This window comes from Lissotriton helveticus, chromosome 4_1 (assembly GCF_964261635.1).
Source record: "Lissotriton helveticus chromosome 4_1, aLisHel1.1, whole genome shotgun sequence".
NCBI classification, from domain to species: Eukaryota; Metazoa; Chordata; class Amphibia; order Caudata; family Salamandridae; genus Lissotriton; species Lissotriton helveticus.
In genome coordinates this window covers 1,823,181,462-1,823,205,747 of record NC_136063.1, presented here as the reverse complement: position 1 = coordinate 1,823,205,747, position 24,286 = coordinate 1,823,181,462, and the positions used below count along the sequence as shown (strand labels likewise).

General features: G+C 44.3%; 1 protein-coding gene across 4 annotated transcripts in view; it reads right to left on the bottom strand.

Annotated features, from left to right (window-relative positions):
* Positions 1 to 24,286, bottom strand: part of SRPX2 (sushi repeat containing protein X-linked 2) — a 454,362-nt gene that overhangs the window by 200,615 nt on the left and 229,461 nt on the right. For all 4 annotated transcript variants that reach the window (XM_078688454.1, XM_078688455.1, XM_078688457.1 and 1 more), the window contains one exon: positions 11,559 to 11,750. In XM_078688454.1, the coding sequence (XP_078544580.1) occupies positions 11,559 to 11,750 (192 nt within the window). The remainder of the gene's footprint in view (positions 1 to 11,558; positions 11,751 to 24,286) is intronic.

Genomic DNA, 24,286 nt, shown 5'->3' with positions numbered 1-24,286 from the left:
ATACACTAGGCCCATGCCTAAGTATGGGCGGAAAATTCGTTCCGCTCGCGGAATTTGTGAATTTTTGGCAATTTTGCGATCCGCGAATCGCACGAAATCGCCCAAAAATCCACAATTCTCGAGTTGGCGGATTTTTTGTTTGCGCTTCAAAAATACAATCTCGCGGACGCGGCATTGACGTACCATGATTCTGCTTTCGCTGATGAGTTTTCCTCCCTGTTCGCGTGCGCTGCGAGATTTGGTAGCTGGCCAAGCGACGCCGCAACCGCGAACACGTCATTGCGACCCAAAACAGGAAATTGCGAACGCGAACACGTCATTGCGACCCGAAACAGGAAAAAGGCATTGCGAGCAGGCTGGTTAAGTGGAAACAACATGTTCGCGACCGTTGCGACCGCATGCGCAAGTTCTCGTTCCCGAACTAGTAAAAAAATCTCGCAAACTCGCCAAAAAAATAATTTCGCAAGCTCGAGGAATTTGGCGGATTTTTGAGAATCGCAATTACGAATTTGCGCAAATTAGCGTATCGCGAATTCACAAATTCCGCCCATGCTTACCCATGCCATACCAAAATGTCAGTTTGCTGTAGTTTGTGGTTTTTTACTTATTTTTTTTATAGCCAGCAACATTCAGGCAGCACCCTTTTCCCTTTTTTTCTACTTTTATTCTTTTAATTTATTTTGAATATGCTTGTTGAGTTGGGGGGTTGTTTTATTGTGCATCAATGAGCAGATAAACGCAAGAACGAGCCAGTGTGTGGATGAATTGATGCATGGGTGCAAGGATGAGCAGTAAAGTCCATAAATGATGGGTTATTGAGTGCCTAAATTCACCAGTGGCCGAAGAGGCACTTTTGTTATATAACCAGACCTGCTGGCATTGCTAAGGCTTGGAATAGACCTGGTGTCTCCTCCCTATTAAAAAAAGTAGTGTCCTAATAGACAAGTTGAATCCTGTTTTTCAAAAGGAGATAAAGGAAGCAGTTTGGGAATGTTCAAGGTGGAATGTAGCAATAAGGATGTTGTTTCCATGAATCATATAACTCAGTGCTGAACATAGGGTAAGACGCTCTATAAAATGCTAAAAGAAAAGTGCGCTCAGTGTTGAGGTAATTGTAGATGACTTAGAGTGAAAATAATGGCATTCAGTTGGATGAGACCAAGGATAACTAAGTAGGTAATGGAGCCACTTCTCTGCAGAATCTTGGGGGTTGCCACTTTAAGGTAAATGTATGAGTGAGAGGCCGTAAAATGCAGTTAGTCAGAAAAGGGCTTGGTCTTCCATGCTTCCTCATCTGCTGTTTTGTTTTGTGAAAGATGGTGGTTGAATTGAGCGATGATAAACTCTGGCATGGAAAAGGGCTGTTAGCTCCACTGCAAGCAGGTAAATTACCCACCCACTACAAATTGGACAGTAAAATGAAGCTATATTTGGGGACAGAAGATCTTACCCCACTGGCTCTGGTATCAGTGCACCTGGCTATGCCCCTGATGGTAAGTTAGGAAACTGCTGCAAAGTGGTTTGTCTACTAGAATGCACATTAGAATGAAAGAAGAATTGTGAGTTGAAATTGTGGGTTATTGCGAGAAACCTGTGAAGAGGTTTAAAATGGTGTCGGCACAATGAGAGATTAATGTAGTGAGTAGCAGGTTTAACATTTTACCATTTAAGATGAGTGCTTGTTGTTATAGCTGTCAGCTGTAGGGTTGCCTACCCCCAAATGTTTTGCCTCACTCCTCCAGTTTTGTGATTATCTAATTTTTGATGGCCTTAGGAGTCTGTGCACTTTACCATTATTAACCAGCACTAAAGTGTGTGTGCTGACTCCTTAGAACATGGTAGCATTCGATTACACACAATTGGCACATTTAATTTACTTATAAGTCTCTAATAAAGTGGTACTACCTGTATCAAGAGCCTATTAATTAAATGCTACTAGTGAGCCTGCAGCACTAATCGTACCACACGCTTAAGTAGTCTGTCAAACATGTCTCAGGCCTACCATTGCAGTCTGTGTGTGCAGTTTTAAGCTGATGTTATGATCTGGAAAAATAAATATTTTGCCAGGTCTAAACCTTCCTTTTTAATATATATAAGTCACCCCTAGGGTAGGCCCTAAATATCCCATTGGGCAGGGTGCAGTGTATTTCAAAATGTGGACAAGTACTTTTATCTTTTACATGTCATGGGAGTGAAAAACATTTTTTTTTCACTAGTGCTAGGCATACCTCTCCCATAGGATAACATTTGGTTACCTTATTACATTTAATAAGTGATAACTTTCAACTGGGAGCAGGCAAGGATTTCGAGTTTGGTGTTCAGAGAATTGTAATTTAAAATTCTTTTTACAGTTAAAGTTGGATTTTAGGTCACAATTCTAAAAATGCCATTTTTAGAAAGTTTGGATTATCTTGCCCCAACCATTTGGCGCCTGCAGCCTGTGTCCTGGATCATATGACTAGGTATAGCTGGCAGTTGGTCTTTGTGTATTGCTCGCAGACAGTGAGACAAAGGTGCTATAGCTGTTGGTAAGATGGGCCATCTCTGACTTGATACTGTCACCTACCACACTTACACATCACAAAGACTGCTTCAGCACACTCAAAAATGGTTTCACACTAGCCTTTTGTGTCCCCCGAGAAGTTGGGGGTCAGGATATGAAGGCAGGAAATTGCAAACACCTTTGGGGAGTGAAACCTCCAGAAGCTTCTCTTACTTCAAAGCTGGCACCAAGTGTAAATAATGGACTCTCAGATCCAACTCTTTTTTATACCTCTGAACCTGTGGAAAGTTCATAAGGACTGGTGTGCTTTTCCGCTGCAAGAAGGACTGCTATTCCAATGCCCTGCTGCGCTGATGCCCTTCTGCCTGAGTGAAAAGGACTGGACCAGCATCTTGAAACTTGGACCACTAGAGTGACTCTAAGGGCTAGTTGGTGGCCTCTTTCTCAGTACATCAGGGACAGAAAACACTCCAACCACCTCGATTCTAACTGCTGTAAGTCTTGCCTCCAAGTGGTGCCATCCCAGTCCTGGACTAATGAAAGTGGGCCTGAAAGTGCTCTACCAGCTCAGCTGGTGTCTCTTGGGCATAACCGATGCAGCACTATGCATCTCCTCGCAGCACCAGATTGGAACCGCCACTGAGCAATGCATCGCTGAAGGAGGACTTCAAATAGTACCTCCTCAGAACTTCAGCTGTGCAACACACCCCAATACAGGGCTGCACATCATAAGCTTTTAACTACAGCATCCTCAGTGACAACACAAGACCTTCCAACACTAGCACTGTCAATGGTTTAATCTGAATCCCTGCTGCACAACGCATCTCTGATGCAGTGCTTCGCATCACAACCCGCAGCTTCTTTGGAATTGCCACTGCATAATACACTCAACGCAGGATCTCACAATGCTTTGCAACCGGGATTTAAGGTACTTTAATTAGCAGGCCTAACTTGGTCCCTATATACGACCAATGCTCCATCATGGTCAGTCTCAACTTGTGACTTTCTCCCTGGGATGCATTCTGTGGTTGCAGGGTGACTACAAGTCCCAGATCTTCGTGGGGCAGAGGAGGGAGCCCCTAAACAGCAATACCTGCACCTTCCTGCTACAACTTGGTTTGGCACTACAAAGCACATTCTACTTACCAGCGGCGCGGGACTCATCCGATTGTTGCAGGGGGACTACGAGTCCCAGATCTTCATAGGGCAGAGGGGAAAGTGCCTAATTAGCAACACCTGCACCTGCCTGCTACAAATTGGGTTGGCGCTATAAATTGCATTCTACTTGCCCGTAGCGCCCGGGCAAAGCCCGGGGCATGGGTGGACCGGGCCCATTCTGCACCCATCAGCACCAGGATATGCCAGGACAGGACTCTGTGTCTGGGCTTTGTTGACTGTGGCACCTGCCAGGACTGTTTACTCCTCTCTCCAAGTATTGTTGTGACTCCATACCTCTAGGCCCCTTGATAACAGCCGCAGTCTGTGCAGGTAACAGTGTTGGGGCAATGTAAGGGGGGATTCCGAGGGACGATGCAGAGGGAAAATTAAATAAATAAATAATTTTCCCTTGGCATCGTCCCTCGGAATCTCCCCTTACACGGCCCCAACATCCCACCGCTGTTAGCTGCATGGACCGCGGCTGCTTGATAATCCTTACTGCTCATCATTGCTTCTCCTGCCTCCTGTTTATTTATGGTACCAGGCCCCTATCCCTCTGTAAGACCAATGTCTTCTTTCGCCTCACTGATCTTCGCATGTGCCAGCTGGGAATTTAATTGGCGCCTTGTGGATAGACTCTGAACCCTAGCGACCCTCGTAGTGATCCTTGAAAAACACAGTCGCGGAATGAGGGACCCGCTTCTGTCAGTACTAGCTTGCCCTGTTTTGACTGAAATTCATAGACTTGTCACCATAGTCATGCCAACTGCGCCAAGAACACTTTTTCTCTAAGAGCAAGAGGGGCTGGGCTCATTTCATCCATCTACTTGTGGCCACAAGAAATTAGTGAGGTTCTCAGTACTAAGGCCTCAGCCCCTGAGACAGCTGAGCTATTTGTACCAGAGTGTTTTGCAAGCATATTATATTGTTCTAATACTGGCTGCTGAAATTTCTCGCAACTGACCGCGAGCAAAATGGAGGGACATATTGTTATTAAAGTGACAATTGCCCAGAGGGAGGGACTTTTCAAGCTAGAGCATTTGCTTATGTGCTTTCTACGTGTTATCCTCCTTGGCGTCTCTTGCAATAGACGTTGCAGATATCTGATGTACTATTATTATATTGTTTCTACAACTAGGTTACACTATAGTACGATCTCACGGCGCCTTTTGCACAACAGTGGTGCTTAGTATTCATTCCGCTCTCTGTTTCTAGAAAGCACCTCCTGGCCATCGCAGTACTTACCACTTGCTTATTTGTATCTGCCTTTTAACCTTATTGTGCACCTCCCCCTCCTCCCTTTGACATCAACTGGGCTTCAAGTCAGACAGTCTTAGCCCAGGCAACCAAAATAGCGTTTTACTCCTCATTAGAGGCTGCTTTTGGATCTGAGAGACTACACAATAGTATGGGGAAACGCAAACCTTCAGAAAAACTGCAGGAAGCAGGAAATGCCAAAAAAAAAACAGCGAAGGCTCTCAGCAGATAATTGCACCTGGATGAAATTGGTGTATTGAGAGAAGAGGCTGAGGACGTTTTAGCCACAAAGGGAAAAGGTGAGAAAGAGTGGGAAGGTAAACATAATATCCTATTTTAAAAACACACCAAACCTTGTGAACCCGATAAACTCAAGTGAGGTGGTTCACGCTGTCCCCACATCTCCCAGCACAGATAATTTCCATACTTTAGAACAATCTCAGTAAAACGGTGCAGAAGCAAGAGCATGCCAACCTGTGGGGGTGGAGTGCGGAAATAAATATGGAGTTTTTAAATGCATGTACGAGGATAGACCTGCACCTAGCCAGAAAAGTGATACACCTAGCACCCTCATCCCTACAGTGCCACCAATGAGTGATTATATTCTCCAAATAATACAGGCCTAATAGAAACTGTCTTTACACGTTCTAAATACTCGACTGAGAAAATTGAATGTCTGTCCACTTTATGGCTAAATTAACCCCAAATTTACATCAATTTAAAGGGGCCCCAGCTGAAGTATTGATTTCTCCACAGATCAGTAACATCAGAACAACCGCTTGCTCTGCAACTTCAGTCAGTCTCACAGCAAGTAACGTAGAGAACATAGTGAACCCAGCAGAACCTCCCTTGCCACTTATCCAAATATGCCCCCGAGCTCCCAAAATTCTTTGGGCGAGCAGCAACAACAATCGTTTAACCTCCCAACTGAAATCCCATCTCTGTGGGGCACATATCCAGCAAGTCACACTTCAGTACATTTGCCCTTTCAAAATCCAAAAGTTTATAATTATAAAAGACACTGTAGAGCATCAGTGTGCTGCAACCACATGAGGGCATTAATTAATCATGAGGGCATTAATTAGTCATACCCTCAAGAACGAAAGAGCAATCAAAACGCTCAACTACCACAACAATCGGTCGTCTGCAGAGTCGATTGTGGCTTGTATTTACTCTGCAGAGGTCTCTCTGTGTAGGTGTCAGACTAGCTGAGAATAGCTCCCGGAGCCCGCAGATTGCGAAAAGTAAATCCATACCGCAGCACAGGGTGGCTGCTATCCTGAGAAAGTTCAAGGCCACTCCTGGCAGCGCAGTCTCACCAGTGCTTGAAATCTATAGGGCCACGGGCCTGGCTGGGGTTAGCTATGGCGTAGAGCTAGAGGTAATGCTGATACATCTCCTCTTGTGCTTGCTGAAAATACATTTATTAGATCTATCTTTGATCTGCCCACAGGCACCCCTTTGATATAGAACTGCACAAGGTTGATGATGTAATATCCCTAAAGATGCTGAAGTATTGGATACTAATCTGGACAACATCTGAACTAGCCCCTTATCGGGACGCCCTAACCAAATTCATTGAGCTGGACAGAAGGGTCCGCACCCCATGGCTTAGCAGGATTAAAACTCTTTGCACTTTCATTAAAATGGAAGAAGTCTGGCACACTCCATCGATGTTGTGCAAAGACATAGAAAATAGAGTGAAGAATAACTTTTGGGAGTGCATGTTGGTGAAACTCTGGAATGCTCAGAAGGAGAAGGGCCTTGTTGCAAAATTTCTGCAGCCTAAATGTACCCTCAGCTTTGAGCCCTACCTAGACAGGATTAGATCTAGCTACGCTAGAAACCTATAAATTAGGTTTAGATCTGGCAATGTTCCTCTTAAAGCCTTCACATTAAAACGGGATAGGACCTCGAATTCCTCTGCAGAATGTCCTTTTTGTCCGATGACATCGGAGACTGAGGATCACTTTATGTTTTTCGGCCCAGGATACTTGATTCCTAGAAAAAGGTGGATTGCCCCTGTTTGCAGGCTGCTAGGCATAACGCTTTGCTGGGAGGCCGTTAGGCCCATGAGGTCTGATACCTCACGACAACTGGTTTTTGCCACCTCCAGATATTTACTATAGGCTCGGAGAATCAGATCAGGGAACCTTGATACATCCCCTGATAACAGCTCCTAAGGTCAAATGTCCTGTGTTGCTCTCTCTATCTGCACCTATTATGACCTTTCAACCCTGCTCAACCCTTTTACGTTTTTAGTAGAACGTGCGAAAACAATAGTGGTTGCTCACAAATCCTTCCACTGATTTGTTAAGTGGGCTAGAAGAATACCTGTTTTATTCAGGCTTCATGATATGCGGCCTAGACCTATCAGGTGGGATTTTGGCCCAGTGTACGATATTCATTATTCACAAATAGACAACAGCAGTTTTACGATTGTTACAAATGCATCTTAAAGATTTTAATTTTTTTTTTTCATTAAGAGCCAGAGGTAGGTGGAAGCCCTTTAATTTAATTGTAAACTATTCCGTATATAGCTTTGCTATATCACCAGGATAGCATGTATCCTGTGTGTTTTAATAATTGTCCTGCTCTAAGTCTTGCTCTAAGGTATTTCACCTGTAACTAAGGGCCTGATTACGATCTTGGCAGACGGGATATTCGGTCACAACGGATATCCCATCCACTGTATTACAAGTTTCATAGGATATAATGGAATTGTAATTCGGCGGACAGTATATCTGTCATGTTTGTGACGGAGTATCACATCCGTCAAGATGGAATTTAGGCCCTAAATTATTGAAGAAGGTAGCAAATCCTGTCTACTCACGCAGATAAATCATTGGCCCAAGAATATGCATTAACCTCACCATTAGGCATGGCAGACCACATTAGGTTTTTGTCTATGGTTTGTGTTTGTTGTCCTTTCTTCTTGAGCTATTACTCAAATAGAGAAGTACCGCATGCAATATCTTTCTGGGCAAAAGACTAGCAGGAGCGAAGTACTGTCTTACCACAATGTCAATGAATTATATTTTAACTTATGATTTTATCGTGCAACTTTTCAGGCTCATGGCCAAAATAAAGTATTTCTAAGACTTTCTCCCAGTCTGGCGCGGCCAGATAACCACAGTTGGTGTTTTGTGCTTCTAGGCACTATTTTTTATCTAAATTTGAAATTGCATTTCTCCGGTTCTTCTGATTAGGTTTTTGTTGTTTTAGTGTCAAATAGTTTATTAAATGTTACTCTATTTCTTCTTAATTGGAGTAGTTTTTTTTTCTTCCAGTGTTTTTTCACATTATTATTGTTGGTGTGCTGCATAAATACTTAACACAAGGCCTCTAAGTTAAGCCTCACTGATTTTGCTCCAAGCTACCAGAGGGTTACACACAGGTTAATTTGGGGTTTGCTTGTGTTTCACTGTGACAAAACATTTTGGTTGCTACTGGAGTAGGTTTTCACCTCTCACAACTAGTAACCCAATTTCCTACATTTGTAAGCAGTTGTTTTCCATGTTCCCATTGTGTATATGATTTCCTTTTGTTTGGTGAAAGTCAGCACTGAATTGCTGCAATTTTTCAGTACCTTGTACTTGTTGGATCTGAGTTGCTTTATTTCACCACGGGTGGAGCGGTGAAAGTTCCTTCCCTTGATGTTGCTGATGAGAGTTGTAGCAGGTTCCCCTGTTCCTTTGTTGGCACTAGCTACTTTTCTGGTTTCTAATAAATTCTTTACAATGCCATACTTGTTTAACACATCTGTCATAGTAGTCAGTGGATCGTAGAGGTGGACTAGAAGGGACTGAAATACTTATTTGTACCTGAAGCACATCTGAGTTCAAACGGTAACCCATGGTGTGGGTGGGTCTGGACTGCAAGCAAGCTTGGCTTCAAGCCTTCATCTCCAGGATCTGCCATCAGGTTTGCACACAGTGAGTTTGGGAGTTGGGTGTGGCCGGCTCAGTCAAGGACAGCCTCTCCTTCTGTGCTAATTTGTTTTGGACAAATGTTCTATTTTTTCAGGTAATACTATGAGTCATCTTTTGTCTGTTCAGGTCAATGTACATAACTAAACGGAAATAGGTGTATTTTAGTTCTCAAGCATAATTATTATGTAGATATTAAGCACTACCATCACAGTGGTGTTAACCCATAATGTGTATATCTTTAACACTGAACTGGCTCTCTGTGCTGACTCCGTTGTGTCTACTCTGAACATATAATGCCCTGCATCACAGAAGGCAATGTGTCCCCAGGATAGGCCTGGTGCAAATAGTCTGAAGAAAATTGGTTGGAGGGAAGCACAATCAGGGAAGCAATCTGGCTACCGGGCAGTTTAGAAAGCTGCCGAGCTGGGGGCTGATTTCACTGCGGTGGGGGCTGATTTAGTTCATGGAGACCTACGTGTGCTTCGAAATAATTAATGCAAAACGAATTTCGTTTAGAACACGCAGGTCTCCATGAACGAAATCACCCCCCAGCTCAGCAGCATTCCAAACTGCCCGGTAGCCAGTCCGGCCCTGAGCACAATATTTAGAAGCCCATTTTATTTTATTTAACATCATTTTCTAAGGGGAGTTTTTTAGTTCCTACCAATTCTCTGAGAGTGTGTTGCAGTACCTGTGAATGAATGCCCCTGGGTCGGGGTGTACGTACTCCAAGGCCGGACATTTACAACTGTTTTGGGTCCTTTTTGACAGTAGTAACTTTACTAATGCCTTTTATAAAGAGCAATGGTCTTACTCTTGTGTGAGTAGGTGTTTGCATATGTATATATATATATATATATATATAGAGAGAGAGAGAGAGAGAGAGTTAAATGCAGATAGAGAGAGAGAGAGAGGAGAGAGAGAGAGAGCGCAAGCCAGAGAGAGAGAGAGATAAATGCTATAGTCAATTTTTTAAATTTAGATAAATTAGTACGTAACTTTTGGTGTAAATATTATGAGATAATATGTTTAAACTTTTAATAAAAACATTAAATAAAGAAATTAATTTTACTGTAATAAATAATAATTGTATATAAAAATTAAGGTGGGTTTAAAAAAAGAAAATAACGATTATGAATTGATTTAATATACTTTTTATTTAATTATATATTAACATTTTAGTAGATGAGATAATGTTCTTTAACATATTTTTCTTAGTTCTGGGCTCAGAGTAATTATTTTCAGATAGTGTGTAAATTCATTTGATATTAAAATGTTTAAAATATTTTGTTAATATTTACTCAAATGCATTATTTTGTCCTACACTTTACAGCAGAACTATCTCTACCACAGTTTACCACATCAGCATACATTTATTGTATTGTAATTGCATTTATATAGCGCTTACTACCCCTGACGAGGCGTCGAAGCGCTTTTTCGTGTGACCAGTTAATAGTAGTAAGTTTACCCTTGTAAATCATGTTCTAGCAGGCTCTACCCTCAGTGTTGACAGAGTTGAGACATGTAAGTATGCACCCTTCAAAATGGTGAAAAGCAAAAAAATTTAAAGTTACTATTTGATGTAGTAGAACGTTTACAGGTGAGGAAATCTATATGTGTAAATTTACCTTTGTGAATAGGTCTGGGAACAAATATGTGCACAAACTTCAAAATTGTATTACTCTGCACAACCCGTATCAGCACCCACAATAACATGTCTCTTGGATTGTGACCTACCTAATGTCGTGAAAAGATTGTGGGGCATATTACCAAGGAGGGCGATAGGCGAATATCGCCACGTTAGCGGCGATAATTCTATCGCCCTATTAAAAAGGCAATAGCGAGCGGTTTGGGGCCCGCTTTGCATGTCAGCGATATTTATCGCTAATAACATGCAAAGTGGCAGCCGTTAGCGACTGACAGCAGTCGCTAACGTCGCTATCGCCTATTAGCAAGGCAGGCGTAGCGTTGGAAATATTCGTGCTAAGCGCGAATATCTCCAAATACTAACACCTGCCCAGACCAGTTCTTAGCCATGTTATCCAATATTGCCGCTAACCCTACTTAGCGATAATTATCTCTATTTGTTGGTAATATGCCCCTGTGTTCTATACACTTGAAACTGAGCATTTCTGAATTTCAGTGACATTATGCCGTACATTTGTTACTTAATTGAATGAACGATTGCTGAAGGATAACTTAATTCATCTTGTCACTTGATATGTATTCACCTGTAGATATTTGTTCACATATAAAGACTGCTAGACTTGCAGCCACTTCCAGCTGTTTGTTGAGGGCCACCCACAGTACATAACATATCTGCATCACTAATAATCACCAATTCTAGAATCTTCCTTTGTTTGATGGTGTGGGCTTGGGTTTTGAGATCTATTGTGACATCATTCTCCGGATGGCCAGGGCCGGACTGAGAACCAAAACCGGCCCTGGCAAAGGGCTTGGCCGGCCCCCTGGGGGTGCGACCGAGCTCTTTGCCGGGGTCGGTTTTCGGCCGATTTTGTTACAGGGCCGATTATGCTGCAAAAACGGCCCTGTAGCAAAAACGGCCCTCAGGGCCCAAAACCGGCCCCCACCCTTGCGGCCCACCGGGGGATTGTCCGGTGCCCGCAACGGACAGTCCGGGCCTGCGGATGGCTCCTTTTAATTAATACTTGCACAAAGCACTCACACATGCTCACTCTCAGGCTTACTTCGGCAGTAGGCAGTCCCAGACCATCGGCGGCTTTGCAGACACTGCACCGTTTTTTGTCCAATCAGTCGGAATCCATGGTCACAAGTCAAGTGGCAGCGGGTCCCCAGGGTGCTGCGATAGTTAGCCCCTCGAGGAGAGTAACAGACTGCGTTGCCATCCTTAATGTTCATATTATAGCACCATCGAGGAGCTAGGCATAAAAAAACAACAACATGAACACAAAGCTACACGCTGTTAGATCATTTTGATTTTTTTCCTCCATTTTTAAACCGTTTTAATACAGCAATTGCACATCTCTAATATGGTAAGTAGTGACTAACAAGCATTTCACCGGTACTAGTGGTGCTTTAAAAAAATGTGGACTTTCGCAAAACTGCGAACAGATGCACCAATTCAGGGAGGGTCAGGGGAAGGATGTTTTGACCCCGAGAACGAGCATATTATTTTGGAGAGTTTCATTTGATTGTTTAGGCCTCATTTCAAACTTGAGCAGAGGTACTGTGTTATGTTATCATTACTTAGTATTATGTATTCATGTGTTTTATTATTGTACCTACGGTATGTTTAATTAGTAACAATGCAGTGTATCTTAGATTGGATTATTTTTATTTGTAAATTCCTCCTACATTCCGTTTTCTGTGTCATCGGGGTTCTAGAGGTTCTACAGGAACCTGGTCATACAGGCTGGTCTGGAGGAGAGATTTATCGTGGAGCTGTGCTGTGGTGTTTCAATTTATAATAAATTCAATTTAAAATCATTGGATTACAGGATTATACTTAACATGCTGGCTCGCGCAGTTCAAACCTGCGCCACCGCCTCTCCACATTATACTGATACAAAGCCATCTGATTTAAGAGGCGGTTTGTCAATTACCTGGGCAGTGGCAGACATTCCCATGGCCGTAGAGGCAATGCATGCTGATTTAGGAATTCTGCATTGCGGAAATTGGTGTTGCAGTTTGCCGTCTAGGTGCTAGGACACTTTTGGGATTCCCTCTGGGCTAAACTGCATGGCAGTGTAACAGGAATTCCCAGGCACATAGAACCGGATTACTCATTAGGACTATTTGACACCCGGAGGGCAGGGCCCACTCCCCAAACATGAAGAAATCACGCAAATTCCAACGCCAATCCCACATGCCTGGAGTGGTGGAAAGAGGATGTATGACGTTACAACGCATACTTTTACAACGCCTACCTTTACAACGCATTTTTTACACCGCAACATCCATTACAACGCACGCCATTACAACGCATGCCATTACAACGAATTCTTTGAAACTACCTTTACAACGCATTCCACTACAACGCATACTACATTTACAACGCATACCATTACAACGCATTACATTGCATTGCAATTAAGGTAAGTGTTGGATAGTGTAGGTGTAAAAATTACTATTCTAACTCCAGGGGGTGCAACAGTAGGGTAAGTGTTGGATAGTGTAGGGGTAAAAATTACTATTCTAACTCCAGGGGGGGCAACAGTAGGGTAAGTGTTGGATAGTGTAGGGGTAAAAATTACTATTCTAACTCCAGGGGGAGCAACAGTAGGGTAAGTGTTGGATAGTGTAAGGGTATAATGTGTTGTAATGCTATGCGTTGTAATGGTATGCGTTGTAATGACTGCGTTGTAATGGTATGCGTTGTAGTGGTGTGCGTTGTAGTGTCATGCGTTGCAATGACTGCGTTGTAAATGCATGCATTGTAATGGATGATGCGTTGTAAAAGTTTCGTTGTAATGGTAGTGCGTTGTAAAAGTTGCGTTGTAAAGGTTGTATACCGTGGAAAGAGCATGCGGACAGAAAAGAAGAATAATCATAGGAATTACCTATGCTCCACAGGTGAGGTTGCCCTTGTCCCTGTTCTTAGGCTTTGGGAGTCTCAATCTCCGAGCCCATTATGCATGCCTTGGGCCATGATCAGTGGTGTAACAAAAGGCTCCGCAGACCCCGCGGTGTGAGGAGGGGGCTCCAGCACTGGCAGGTCTATGGCATAAGTGCCCTGGACTCAGTGGGGAAAAAAGTAGGGGAACTGTGAGCGGAGAATCAGGGGGCGGGAATAACCTGAGGATAGGATCAGTGGACGGAGTCAGAGGTGTGGCTAGAAAGAGCAGAACATACCAATTTTTTGTACGGTTGGCATTCACTGACCAGTTACAGGTTATAACGTTATTTAATTCAAACAATGGAAAGACATGTTTATTTGAGGTTTAATATATAAGTTATTTACATTAAAATACATTTACAATGTGGGACATGTTTCCAATCACAGAATATCCCAAATACACTTATAAGTGGAATCATAAGCCATTTGTCTCTGAGCCATGCAGATTCTTTCATCAGCACTTCTACTCCCTTTTGCTAACCATTTCTGAACATAAAATTTGGGTTAAAATTCTATGACAGGAGGCCCCAAAATTTCTATTAACATTAGAGAAGACAGACGATTGATTGATATTCTGTTCCGCAGTGGTGTGAGCACATCATTCATTATACTAAAGCCCCGTTCACATTCAGCAGTGGAGGTACAAAAGGTGTCTATAATGCGCACTAATGGTTTCTGGGATGCAATTTCTATTTTGTTTGTACTTTCTGAAATCAATGATGTACTGCCTGGTATCAAATACATGAAACCTACTACAAAGGATTTGTAATTCTCCCTCACCATATAAGATGTCTACTGGATCTGGCCAATAAACTGGTTGTAGGAGTTTCCTTCTATTTACCAACTCTTTGTATTATATTTCGTCAATGTTTATGGATGTGCATCTAGAAACATTTGATGCATTATTAATTGTCATCCTTTTTGCAGGTTATTTGCTAAGCTCCTAAAGAACTGTGCCTTATTGATGCTAACACAACTTTTGTTCTGTTGCAGTCCTACACCACCAAACTGCATCCGATCAGCAGCATTTAATGCAGTTGTAGCAAAGGGCCCAGGTGAATCAGCCATTGATTCAAACACTAAAGTCTGCACCAGTATTGAGCGATCGGCCTTGTATATGTAGCCTTCTGGATAGCTCACCCAATTCTGTGAGAGCATCATATATTATGCCCATATTTTCAACAAACACCAGGGAGGTTAATAAATGGTTTAAACTCGCACTGTCTTCAGCTACAACCCAATTCTGCCCCGTTATAAACACCTGGATGTGACTCAATTCAAATTATGCACTGCCTGAAAAAAAGTAACAACATTCTGGAAAAAGCAAACACTCATAGGGAATGCAGGATTATGTAAAGCGTGCGAAATATAAGCAGGAACGACATGTTACCTGAACGCTTTTACTCTCATTGTTCAGAAATCAATGAGTATTTTTTGTCTCAAACGTTGAGGACATGAATACAGGGCTCCTCCTGTACCCAAGTGTTAAGCAGGGCTCAGAAGAGAAAGGGACTCTTCACGAGAATCTGATCTGACTTGCGGAAACCCACGAGGGCTCCATCCTCATTCATTTCAGCCAGCTAGCTGCTCAAACATAGTATAGTACATATGCATTCAAGTGTCCTGCAAAGGATACTTTTTGAACTGTCCGGCTTGGCTAACTCTTCTACCCACCAAAAACTTGAGAGAGATCTTGACAGTGTAAGGCAAAAATATATTTTCATTCTGGAAGTGAACAAAAAGCAGTAACCCACTGAGCTATGCACATAAAATATTGCTCTTTGATATGCATGATACATGTTCTTTGCAGCAGGCTCGTATTAACCCTCTGCACCACCTTAGATGAGTCAAAACAGCCATTAGACAAGACTCTCCTCCCATCTCTCTCCATCAGGTACATTGATCACCAGAGTTATCTTGGCACTTTTATTGTTGCCTGAAGCCTGCTGAATATACAAGGAACTTTGCAGGGTTTTTAAAACTCCTGCACTGCTACAAAACCAGCCCCCACAAACTAAACTGGCCCCCTACTCTTCCAGTCGCCCTGGGAAACGCCTGATGCCTGGATCTGCCAGTCCGGTCTTGTTACTGTAAAGCCTTTTTCAATGCAATACTGAAGATAGGTTTGCTTATTTGATATACACGTCACAAATCACTGTTAGTGTAAGACACAGATTCTTCCAGAATATCCTTTGAATTGGGTTCCTGCCTGAATGATACACATGAGCAGTTTAGTACACAAAAGATGGCCTCTGGCTAGACCTCTGAGGTAAGCACGTTAATGTTATTTCTCAGGACCCTCACACAGGACCACTTCCCTTTTCGACCTTACTGTACATTTCATGCCTGTGATTTACTATGTGTGATCTTTTTGGCAAATGTATTAAAGTTTGCACCTTTAACATAAACTTTCTAACAATGAATATAATAACTTTTTTTAACTTTTAGACAATGTTGTAAATTTTTTAGGGCCATGCCATACAGAATAGAAGTAAAGGCAGAATGCAATAATCTGTTCTGCAGTCCTGTGACTTTGAGTCACATTCAAAGCCAGAGAGATGTTGCTCTTTGCAACCTCATCTTCTAGTACACAGAAGCCATAATACTATTGCAATTTCTACCAGTCATCTCTCATATGGAAAGGGGCCAATCATTGATCAAACTAACCTGCAGTTTAGCTATTGATTCCAATTCTGGTAATACTGCTACAATGTGTATAACAAAGTACACGCACCCGACACCACGTGGCAAATTGTATTCAGTGACTGCCATTAGGTGTCAGCACCGGAACTGCCCAATTGCTACTTCCGTTGTGTTCGAAGCCACTGTGTTTATGAGAACAAATTATCACGTGTGGCCCAAATGGGCAGCATGTTTTGAAGTCCCCCGACTGGACCCGCTCTTACCACAAGCATCAGACTCGTGAAAGAGACAGCTGGCGATATGATAAAAGAGGGGCGGTCACCCAGCGGCGGTGTTTATCAATAAAATGTATCTCACCGCGACCGGAATAACCCAACATCAGCCAACCCCACACGGGTGGCCAGGCTGAGAGAGAACCAGGACCTACTCAGCCTGTAGCACTGGCACCAGTCCACTGTATGCACTGGGCCTGCCAGAATCATGCGGACTGGCATTGGTTTCCGTGGGAGTAAATTAGTCCATGAATGCGGGTGTCCACGACCAGTCTGTTGCCGAGGCACCGGCTTGCCTCGTAAAAAAGGTACCATGCCTGCTACTTCTAATTGTACTCAACTTGTTATGTCTTTGAAAGCGCGCAGCGGGGATCCAGATCTGCCTGGGGCCATATAACTGTGCAACAAGCAACAAGCATTGGCATAGCCAATAGGTCTCGCCTTTGGGACATTATAAGTATTTAGTTATGCAGCAGGTCACAAAGCCAAGACATATTGGCTATGCCAATGCTTGTTTTCTTTTCCAGGTGGCGTCCTTCAGTCTGTGTGAGCCCGAAATTAAAGGGCAGAGGAGTTCAAGGGGGGGACCACCAATGCATCCTGATGTGACCATTGAATTGGTCACAGTGGGGGCAGGCAGGTAGCCTCGGCAGTAATGAGCTGTAAATCACTGCTGCAGCAGGGCCATCAGAGGTAGCGGTTTTTGCGTGCTAACCTAAGACTGATGGCCCTTTCAGGGTTGCTTTGCAGGCCCCTGCGCCCAGTTACAGTGGGGAAGGGGTAAGAGGCCGTGGGCACTGCAGAGGCCTTGCTCGATGTGCACCACACAGGGGACACAGCTGAATGCTAAAGCTATAATTTTCAATTAGGAACATTCCTGCCGCCCTGGGACGCTTTTTCAAAATAAAGAAGTAGGGGAAAGGACTGTAATAATTTTTTTAAGTAGGGTCACGCATGGCCTTCCGATCCACCCCACTTCTACCACTACCTGGACTGGGTCCGGAGCTTGCGGGCCTCCTGCATGTACTTTGCAGGGGGGGAGGGGTCAAGTTTCCGCCACTGACCATGATGGGATCCAAGAATCCATTATTCCTTAAGTAAAAGACGAGCTGCGGGCATGCTGTCCTCACAGATACCTGCTCTGACATGCTCTGAATTCAAAGGTGCCATTTTCTCACGTCAGGCTCTTAGGTAGGCAGTGGAGGCGATTCTGACATCATATGTGCGGATAACTTGCCTCCACTGCTACTGCCTCTAAGATGGGGCACCGGTGGGCGGGCTGGCGTTTGATGGGAGCAGGCTATTGAAACAATATTCTTACAAAAACGCTGACGCCCTGCCGAGTGAGAGCAGCGGCGCCGAACTTTTAAAATCATTTAGTACCTTCCCAAAGGCAACTGGAGCCTTATCTTTTAGATTTACTGCAGGGCTCGGTGGAGTGTGGGCGCCATCTTGAGTTGGGCAGGTCAGGCGACCTAGTTCGACGCCACACCCCCCGCGCTCCGCCCCTATTTAGCCGTCCCCCAATGAGGGAGCGCAGCGGACGAGCGCAGCGGGCGCGACGAAGGCGCGCCGAAGTCGAGCCAAAGTCCAGCCCGTCTGCGCCCGTCCGCGGCCGGACGGGGCTAGGGGTGCGACCTTATGTCCCTCCTTATTCCCCCACGGCCCTTAATGCTCTCCGGGGCCCTTGGCCCCTAGCAAATTCCACCATCAGGCGCATTACTGCTTCTGGCCTTTATCTAAATCCCCATTATCCTACACCTTCCAACTTGACTTCCCCTCTGTCCCACCCTACTGATTCTAGTCTTTTATCCCTTCCCCCTCCCCTATCTCTAATTTTACTTAACACCAGGTCGGCCGTAAAGCACCATCAAGAGCTATTTGTGCTGTTGGATACTCACCAGCCTGACATGTTACTCCTAACAGAAACATGGTTCTGTGACACCTCATTGCCCTCTCTGCTGGCCGCCCTTCCCACTCCTTATGTGGCCCTTCGTGCCGACCGATCAGGGGGCAAGTCAGGAGGTGGCGTAGCCCTTATTGCTCGAGCCGAGTACAACTTTCAATTTCTACCCTCCCCCACTATTAATTCCACCGAGCATTTGGTAGCTAGATCACTGGCCTTCTCTCCCCCGCTCACCTGTCTATTGATGTATCGCCCACCTCAGTCATCTCATCTATTCTTGCCAGCTTTTCAGGATCTGTTGGCCACTTTAGCGATAAACCATGCCTCTATCCTGGTACTAGGGGACTTCAATTACTGGCCCTCAGACCCTCAGGAAAGCACAGCTTCCAAACAATTCTCTGATTCACTCACATCCCTTAATTTTATATCTCATTTGCACACCCCTACGCACATCCACGGCCATGTACTAGACCAGGTCTGGTCTCTCAATGCCTTGGTCTCCTCCATGACCGTGTCCCCTTGTCCCTGGTCAGACCACGCCCTGGTATCCTTTTCTCTCCACCCTAAATTGGCAATAAAGATCCCACCTGCCAAAAACATCTGGGCACGAAATTGGAATAGGGTGGATCTTCCTGCCCTGTCATCTTCGCTGCTGATCTCCGCACCAAACCTAGAGGGCCTATCCTCCACCTCTCAAGCCACCGCTATTGACATCTGGCTTGCTGGAGGTTGTGATAAGGTAGCCCCACTACGACGGATATCCACCCAAAGACCAAAGGAATCAAATCGTTGGTTTGGTGACGATTTAAAGGCAAAGAAGCTGACTCTCCGGCGGGCTGAAAGGCATTGGAGAATGGACTACTGCCCTTTATTAAAAAAGTGTTACCTATCTTTGCTGAATGATTACAAAAAAGCCATACTGAGTGCCAAAACAACTTACTTTTCAGCGAAAATTTTGGCAGCGGAGAATAAATCCAGGGAGATCTTCTCCATTGTCCAGGACTTGGCCTACTCCGACAGGGCCACTCCCAAACCCTTCCCTTCCCAGTCCCTCTGTGATTCTTTGAACACTTATTTTTTAGAAAAAATTGTTAACATTAGAGCCAACATCCCATTTCCTTCCCCTGCTTTTTCTGAGCCTTCTCCCCCGATTGCCCACGGCTCTCTTTCTTTTTTCCCTCCGCTCACTGAGGAGGCATTCCTTGCAATACTCCCCAAAATAAAATCTGGTTCCCCGGCGGATATCTGCCCAGCCTACATTCTACAACAGATTTATTCTGTTTGTCCCAAACCGCCTATATCCTTCCTTAATAGCTCGCTGGCTCAGGGTGTGGTAATTCCAGCCCTTAAATCTGCCACCATAGTCCCCATCCTTAAGAAGCCTGGCGTGGACCCTTCCATCCCAGCCAACTATCGCCCCATCTCCCTCCTGCCTTATTTGGGCAAGGTGCTAGAGCGACATGTAACATCAGTCCTCAGTGCCCACGTGGAAGCCAATGGTGGTCTTGCGTCCCGCCAAGCTGGTTTTCGGCCTAGGCATTCCACCGAGTCCGTCGTGGTATCGGTCCTGAACCATCTCAGGGAAGGCATGGACCAAAATAACAACCAGGCCCTGGTGCTCCTCGACCTCTCCGCCGCCTTCGACACGGTCGACCATTCCATCTTACTGTCCCGTGTCGGAGCGGCGGGGGTCGAGGGCTCAGCCCTGGTGTGGCTATCGTCCTTCCTGAGGGACCGTGCCCAGGCGGTTCGGTTGGGGGATTTCTCGGCCACCCAACTTAAAGTCACTTGTGGTGTCCCTCAGGGTTCTTCTCTCTCTCCCCTTCTGTTTAATCTCTACATCTACCCTCTGATCTTCGCCCTCCAACAGCTGGAGGTCACTGTGTTTAATTATGCAGATGACCTCCAGCTTATCTTTAATCTGTCCTCTTCTTCTCATTCTATGTCTAATTTTCAGACTATCATGATTTTCATCAGGGACTGGATGAACCACAACCATCTGAAGTTGAACCCTGACAAAACAGAATTGGTCCTTACAGGTGGTTCCTCCAGTCCCTGGAACTCTCTTTTTTGGCCCCCTTCCTTGGGATCCCCTCCTACACCTTCTTCTTCAGTTAAAACTCTGGGTATCAAACTCAATAATCATCTCAACCTTCATTCACAAATTAGTTCTGTGGTCTCCTCCTGTTTTTTTGTACTTCGTACTATCCGCTCTGTTTCCCGTTTCTTTTCTCCTTCCGCTCTTAAGTTAATCATGTCCGCTTTGGTTGTTTCCCGGCTGGACTATGCCAATGCCCTTTACAACGGTATCCCGGCCTATAGTTTGCAGAAGCTCCAGCTGGTTCAAAACCAGGCGGCCAGATTGATTTATGGTCTCCCCCGCTCTCATCACTCTACCCCCCTGTTGAAAGCACTACATTGGCTGCCTGTCAAGGAGAGATCTCTTTTTAAGACTGGATGCATGGTCTTCCAGGCACGTCAAGGGACTGCCCCTGCCTTCATTTCTTCTCTACTAAAAGAGTACATCCCTGCCCGTGAGCTGCGGTCATCCACTCAATCACTTCTGCAGGTTCCCTGGTATAGACGCAAGAAATGGGGCGGATCCAACTTTTCTGTATTGGCACCTTCCTTTTGGAATTCCCTCCCCGATCACTTGCGTTTGGCTACACACTATTCTGCCTTCCGTAAAGATCTTAAGACCCTTCTTTTTACTCAAGCCTTCCCAATGTAAATTCCTTTCCTTCCCTGTTATCCCTTCAGTTTTGTTGTTTTACTGCTAATTTGCCTCCATAGCGCCAAGAAACCGCATGGTGAACGTTGCGCTTAATAAATATTTTAAATTCAATTCAAATTCAGTAGTGGCAATGGAAGTAGGGTTGCAGTAGGTGCTGCAGAACCCCCAGAGATCCAGGGTGGAGTTAACAAGACTAAAGGCAATATGGAGGCTTACTTATGTATGTTTCGTTTTTTCAGCTTTTGTTGTATTCTTAAAGACAATCAAAGGTCAGCACGGCAAAGAAGAAATAATCTTAAATTCTACAGTTGTTTTTTTCAAAAGCATCAATGTTTACATCTGATTGTCTGAAAAGGCATGGCCGTCTGTAATTACTGGGTCCAGTACAGCTTAAAGGACGCGCTTAGTGGAGGCTTTAGTGGCACCTTTAGTGGATGCCTTGCTAAACATGAAAGATAATGTTAAAAACATAGCAGGGACATGCTACCATAACCTACGCCTTCTACGTAGAATCATTCCCTATCTTCCTTTAGAACATCGCCGTACTGTGGTACAGGCCATGGTAGTGAGCAGGCTAGACTACGGCAATGCTTTGCTGGCGGAAATAGGCACCACCACTCTGGCAAAACTGCAAGTTATACAGAACACCGCTGCCAGAATGGTTTTGAATGCGCCGTCTGGATCCCCCTCCCTTCCTCTGCTCAGGCAGTTACATTGGCTCCCTGTCCAAAAGAGATCTGTTTTTAAGGTATGCTGCCTCTCCTTTAAAGCATTTAGAGGTGAGGGGCCAGCATATCTTTATAATAAACTGTTTAAACAAGTACATGAACGTAACCTAAGATCTAATGACCTAGCCCTCCTGAGACTCCGCGTATCAGGCTAACCCGTACAGGCGGCAGAGCCTTTTCATACATCGCCCCCAAATATTGGAACTCTTTACCGATTGCTCTGCTGCAATCTAGCACCTATATGAGCTTCAGGAAACAACTAAAACATTCTTATTTTAACTCGGTCATGGTATAACACGTTCTGTTTCTGTCTTCCGGATTTCCATTGGTAAAGCGCTGAGATGCCCCTGGGTGAGTCATGCGCTATAAAAGAACACAATAACATAACATACCATAACACACAAAGGTCAAAACGTTTACTGGTTGCATTTCTAAAGTGTGCAAATATTTCAAAATATTTGACTGTTATTCAAAGTCGAGATGAGATAAAGTTACCTCTTTCTTTGAGTGATGTAAGCAAATCAAAAATTATTCTGGTAATTTTTGGGGAATATCTAATTTTCTACACTTGCAACAGATGCAATTGGCAGCCCATATATAAGTCTAATTTATAATATCATAGGCAGGTCTGACGTTTTACTCCCATGCAATTTGGTAACTATACTCTTAGATATTGTTTGTGTTCTTTAAACATTCGAATTATTTGCACTTCCATATTTTCAGTGTATGTCACATTATGCCATGCTATATTATAATGCAAAGTACAATGCTCTTGCAGCATACATACAGAAACACGAAAACACATATCTTGCCACTCTACCTAAATTACATATTTGCTAGACACTGCACACAAATGTCTGTGTATGTAATGTATTTCCAAGAGGATGTACCAGTGTGCAGGTGGTGATTGCATATTCAGGACTTGTTGGTGTATGATGTAGGAAATCTGCATTTTCTGGGTGGTCACACCAGGTCGTTTAGCCTTTATCAAAAGAGACAATGTGTAAAGTATTTGTGCAATACATTGATTAAAGTAACATAGTGAAACCACCACAAAACGACTCCACAGCAGTTTAGAAAAAGAGATAATCTTTATCTCTTTTAAATATGACCAAAACGACAATAATCCAATAAGCATTTCTCAATTAATCAATGAAAATGGTAAAAATGCAGTCACTCCTTTATACGGGATGCACGCTGTCAGTTCAGCTATAGTACCAGTGTTTGCGGGGCTAGCGCATGTCGAAGAAGTAAAACGAAAGGGTTCCAGGCCCTCCCGTACGAAGTGGATACATTGTTAGTCACAAAACAAAACAGTGAACCTAGTGCTAGCACATGTCAGGAGTAGGTACGTGCTCCTCTGGGCCTTGGCGGGGCAACACAGTGTATAAAAATACGGTTGAGTGCGGTGCACTAGGGACTGGGAGATAAAGAAATCTACACCGGTCAATGCTCTAGGCCCCGCTGTTTCCTGTACCTGGTTCACTCAGTCAGGATGGCGATTTCAATCTGCGCTGTCACTCTTGAATTGTATTTTGCAGGTCACACAGCGAATACCTCGATCCTTGTTAACCCCTTTTGCAGTTAGTTAGCAAAAGAACAAACGGCAGACCAAGGCCAAGCACATCCAGTCCATAAGTACTACCAATTCAGATGGTGGTGCAATCTCTTCCCAACACCCGCCGTCCAGGGGTGTCAAATGAATGCCAAATAGAAAACAGAAATTGGAAGGTGCACTCTTTCTTGGAGACCAAGAAGGAGCGTAAAGAATAATTCCATAATTTGATCCTTTTATTCAGTAATGTTCTTAAAACTGGCATACAGCCAACCGTTTCGTTCCCGAATGAATGAATGTGTCTTTGAGAAACTTTTACTGTACATATCAATCCTTGAGGTCTAATATACGCTATTTGTGATGGAACACTTGCAATATAGAAGCCCTGACGAAGTTCCCGCTGGCAAAGTTTTGGGAACGAAACACGTTGGGTGAGACAGTTTTAAGAAAATTACTGAATAAAAGGACTAAATTATTGAATTATTCTTTACGCTGCTTCTTTGACTCCAAGAAAGAGTGCACCTTCCAATTTCTGTTTCCCTTTTGCAGTTAGGATTGAAGTATTTTCTGGTCCTGAGACTTAACAACAGGGGCAAGCCAGCAAGCTCTTGGAGTTACTTGAGGTTTGGTGAGGTTGTGGAGGGCAATTTCAATTCTCCCTCACTGAAAAGGTAGCAGGCCAACATACAGAGCAAGATGAAAAGTGTCAGTCCCTTCTGGCAGCACAGCAATCAGCAGACAGCAGGCCAACACAAGGGGCAAAGGGGCAGTCCCGCCTGTAAGTGCAGCTCCTCTTCTTGGTAGAGTCTCCTCATGACCCAAAAGTGCACCGAATTGGGGGGTGTCAGGGGTCTAGTACTTATAGCCAAATGTGTATTTGAAGTGGGGGAGACATCAAAGAGGTCTTTGAATCTCACAAGGTCCCTGCCCTTCCTTTCCTGGCTCCAGGCACACTACAGAGGGGAATGCAGCTTTTTGTGTGGGAAGAGGCACAGACCTAT